The following is a 3,857-nucleotide window of genomic DNA, read 5'->3' as shown; positions in this document are numbered from 1 at the left end:
GGTATGTATTTAAACCATTGATGATATAGGGTCCGTTTGGATACAGCTGAAAATTGAAAACACTGTAGCAAAATAATTTTTAAATGTGTGAATAGTACAGCGGGTCCCATTTTAAATATAAAAAAAAAAACTGAAAAGTGCTGGTACTGTTCATGAACAGTACAGAACAGTGAGGAATAGTGCTCTTGTCGGCTAGTTGAAACCTGTGCAAGAAAGAAAAAAAAAAAGAAGGGAAACGCTGAACGCTGGACGCGTTCAGCGTTTCCCAAACGGACGCATAGCAAAATAAAAGTTGGGTTTAAGTGCCTCGATAAGTGCTTTTCACTTAAAACAATAGATTGTGAGTTCGAGTAAGAGAATCAACCTTTAAAATATATATATATATATATATATATATATATATATATGAATGGATAAAATTATAAAAATCCTACTATGAAGTTATTCTAAAAAGTGAAGATGCTAATTGGTTAGGTTAATGAGGAGTTATAGGCATTGTTTTAAAAACCGGACCGGCCTGTCCAACCAGTTCAACCGGAAACTAAGAGCCAGTCAAGTCCGGTAAAAACTCCTAAAACGTGGCCGAAAATTTAAATTTAAAAAAAAAAAAAAAAAAAAAAAAAACGGTTTGGCTCTCGGTATGCACTGATTCCATATGTCCCCGAAATCAGCTGTTTTGAGTGGCACATGTGAATCGTGTGCTTAAGAACGAAGCCACAAACACCAAGAAGTAAAAGGGCATTTCAGTCGTTCCATACTTGAGATTATCCTATAAAATTGAAACACTTAACCGCGACCATAACATCTTTGACACAGTCTCTTTCCAAAACCATAATCTAGTGTTCGAGGAAGAGAAAGAGAAACTCAAAATCCAAAATGCCGATGAAGCAGTTGGACGCCACAGTATCAAACTTTGACACTGTGTTCGAGAAGTTCAGATCAGAAGCACCCAATAACAAAGCCAATCTCATTCTCTTCTTGGCTGACAAAGACCCTTCTACCTCTCTCAGCTGGTGCCCTGGTATTTTTTTTTTTTAATTTAATTTTTTTCCTTTTTTTCAATTAATATGTATTCTTTGCCATGATCCCATGACAGAATTCTTGATATTTTTCATTTTATTTTTGCAAATTGTTTGTGGGTTTTTGGTATTTTGTCACAATTTATTGATTAGGGAGTGTTTCTATGTTCCTCTATGATTGGGATAGCCAGTTTATCTTGATAAATTTACATGAATGAATGATTGAAATTACAACAATTGAAATGAATGGTTAGGATCATTGGGATCATTGGGATATCATTTCTCCAAAAAATCATAGAGGTGCCATAGAATAGAATTATCCTTGATTTTTAGATGGCTTTTGTATTGGTATGTGTGTCATTGTGTGTATGTTTTTTTTTTTCCTTGTTACTGAAAGTCTGAAAGGTGAAGTATTTATCTTTTACCTAATAGAATCCTTGTTATGTTCTTACATTACAGGGTCTATTACACAGTACCAGACATGCCCTATGGCATCTATTTGTATTGGGCCAATAAATTGTAGCTTAATTGGTACTCCTTTCCCCCGTAAGAATGGGGGTGTGGGTGTAATTGTGCTTGACCCACAAGGTGCATGTGTGATAGCCTGTGAAAAAGAAATTTTCTGTTTGTATTGATGAATGTTATCATAAAATTGACTGGTGCATCAAAGAGGATGTTAGATTAGGCTTGTTCTACATTTGGAATAATGGGAAAATAAAATATTGGTGCAAGCTTGTCCATTTTATGATATATTCCAAACCCCGGTCCTAGAAAATTATAATTAAAAAACCTATATGGGATTTTTATAGAAAAACCATAATTTTAGGTGAAAAGCAGCTATCTTTTTGTGAAAGAATGCAAGAATCTGAAGACGGTCTAATGAAAATTGCAGATTTGGTGGTCAATTTGTAGCTGTAATAGGAAGTGATGGAGTGAGGCTAAGAGAAGAAAGATTAGAACTAGAAATGCTATTCCAATACCTTTGAAAATGGGATAAGGTGTGATGGCACCAGTTCTGAACTTAAGAAAGTAAAAGATTAAACAAAGAGGATAGGTATTATATAACAAAATAAGTACTTATACAACATAGAATTTAGCAGACTGTACATGTGTGTCAGTGTGTGCGTGTGGATGGATAATTTGCAGTTTATGACGTCCAATCGTTCTCAAAGAAACTTATTGCAATGTAAACTAGTTGACTATGTCATTGATTACCAAGGATATTTGATTGGTCTGGAAATATCTCTACCTAACTTGTTTTAGTAAGGGTTTCATTTCCTAGTTACTAGCCTATGGAGAGGAATATAAAGTGACAAAGAAAGTTGAAACTATCCAGTTCAATCCCCAATTGGAGTTCTTCTAGATTACTTGATTCATGGTTCTGGCGGATGGGGTCATGTATTCGCAATTTACTTCCTAATAGTTGGTCCAAAGGGCCATGCCTTGGTGAGAATAAAAAAAAAAAAAAATCCTTTTGGACTATCATATTTAGTTACAAACTTCGTTGAAATTTGCATGATGCATTGTGATAACATTTGAAGAGCATTGTTGGAACACTAACTTAATAAAATAGTTTGCCTTAATATTAGACATGAAGTAACCCTGGAGTACAACCTTTTGCTTCTAATCTGTTTTAATTTTTTGGTGGGGGCAGGGCGGGGGGGAGGGGGTGGGCAAGAGAGAGAGAGGAGCTTTGGGGTGGAGATTCTAGAGTTTGAAAGGGGGTACAAAGCGCAGATTCTTTTCCCCACATGTTTTGTACCCTGTTGAATGGCAATCCATAATGGCAGCTTAAATGTTGAAATTTCTGACCAAAAATTGTTTGAAAATTTTGGTATTTATTTGCAATTGCATTCAAAAGTGTCCTTTCAAATTTTATTTGTGGATGGAGAAGTTTTTGCTACTAACCCTGAGTTTCTGAGTAGCTAAGCCGTTGCTTTATGTAAAACATGAAAACATCAGACAATGAATTCGTTACTTAAAAGTGTTTCCTCGTGAGCTCTTTACTGTATGCCTTATCTTGACACTTTGTTGTCTTCTTTGCAAGATTGTGTTAGAGCTGAACCTGTAATCTACAAGAAGCTGGAGACAGGAGCAGATGATGTGGCACTCTTGAGAGCTTTTGTTGGAGATAGACCAACATGGAGGAATCCCCAGCATCCATGGAGAGTAGACTCAAGGTTTAAGCTGACAGGAGTTCCAACACTAATCCGCTGGGAAAATGATACTATCCAAGGTCGCCTTGAAGACCATGAAGCACACCTTGAAAACAAAATTGATGCCCTTGTTGCTGGCAAATGAATGTTTTCTGCATATGTAAGATGGCTTTCACTTCCATTTGTTTCTCAGACCATCTTTTTTAAACAATTACTCTACTCTGTATCCTCCTACGGCCAATTAATAGTGTCGCAACTTAGCAGCCAAGGGAATAAAGTTTTAATCTTTCTAGTGTTATTGTTGAAATGTAGGCCATAAATGGTGGCTAATTAGCCGATATGATAATTTTTTTCCTGATGGTAGGAAAGCACCAGAGCTGTAGAAATCCAAAAATATTTCTTTTGAGATACAAGCAACCAAATGACAAATAAAAATTTGACCTCCTTCGGATGGGACTATTTAAGAGAATGATTTGGACTTCAATTTTAAATTTAAATGCCGATTTTTTTAATCAATTAGATTAATGAAAGAATTTGACTGTCAATTTTCTTTCTTTCCTTACTTCTTTCCTAGTAAGGCTCTACCAGTTTCATGCTAAGTTGATCAAAATAGCACAAATAAGGTTTTAGAAGTTTTCATTATAATTGGAATCCAATCATTCAAAAGGATACTAGATACTAC

General features: G+C 35.4%; 1 protein-coding gene across 1 annotated transcript; it reads left to right on the top strand.

The window, feature by feature from the left end:
* The first annotated feature begins 682 nt into the window (after nt 1-682).
* LOC142614728 (thioredoxin-like protein Clot) lies at nt 683-3,473 on the top strand. Its single transcript, XM_075787284.1, has 2 exons — nt 683-1,021; nt 3,067-3,473. Exons 1-2 carry the CDS (start codon nt 877-879, stop codon nt 3,318-3,320), a joined length of 399 nt encoding a protein of 132 aa, XP_075643399.1. The 5' UTR covers nt 683-876; the 3' UTR covers nt 3,321-3,473.
* Nucleotides 3,474-3,857: the final 384 nt, after the last annotated feature.

This window comes from Castanea sativa, chromosome 11 (assembly GCF_040712315.1).
Source record: "Castanea sativa cultivar Marrone di Chiusa Pesio chromosome 11, ASM4071231v1".
Lineage (NCBI taxonomy): Eukaryota > Viridiplantae > Streptophyta > Magnoliopsida > Fagales > Fagaceae > Castanea > Castanea sativa.
Note: the sequence above shows the minus strand (reverse complement) of the source record. Positions and strands in the feature narration are given on the sequence as shown.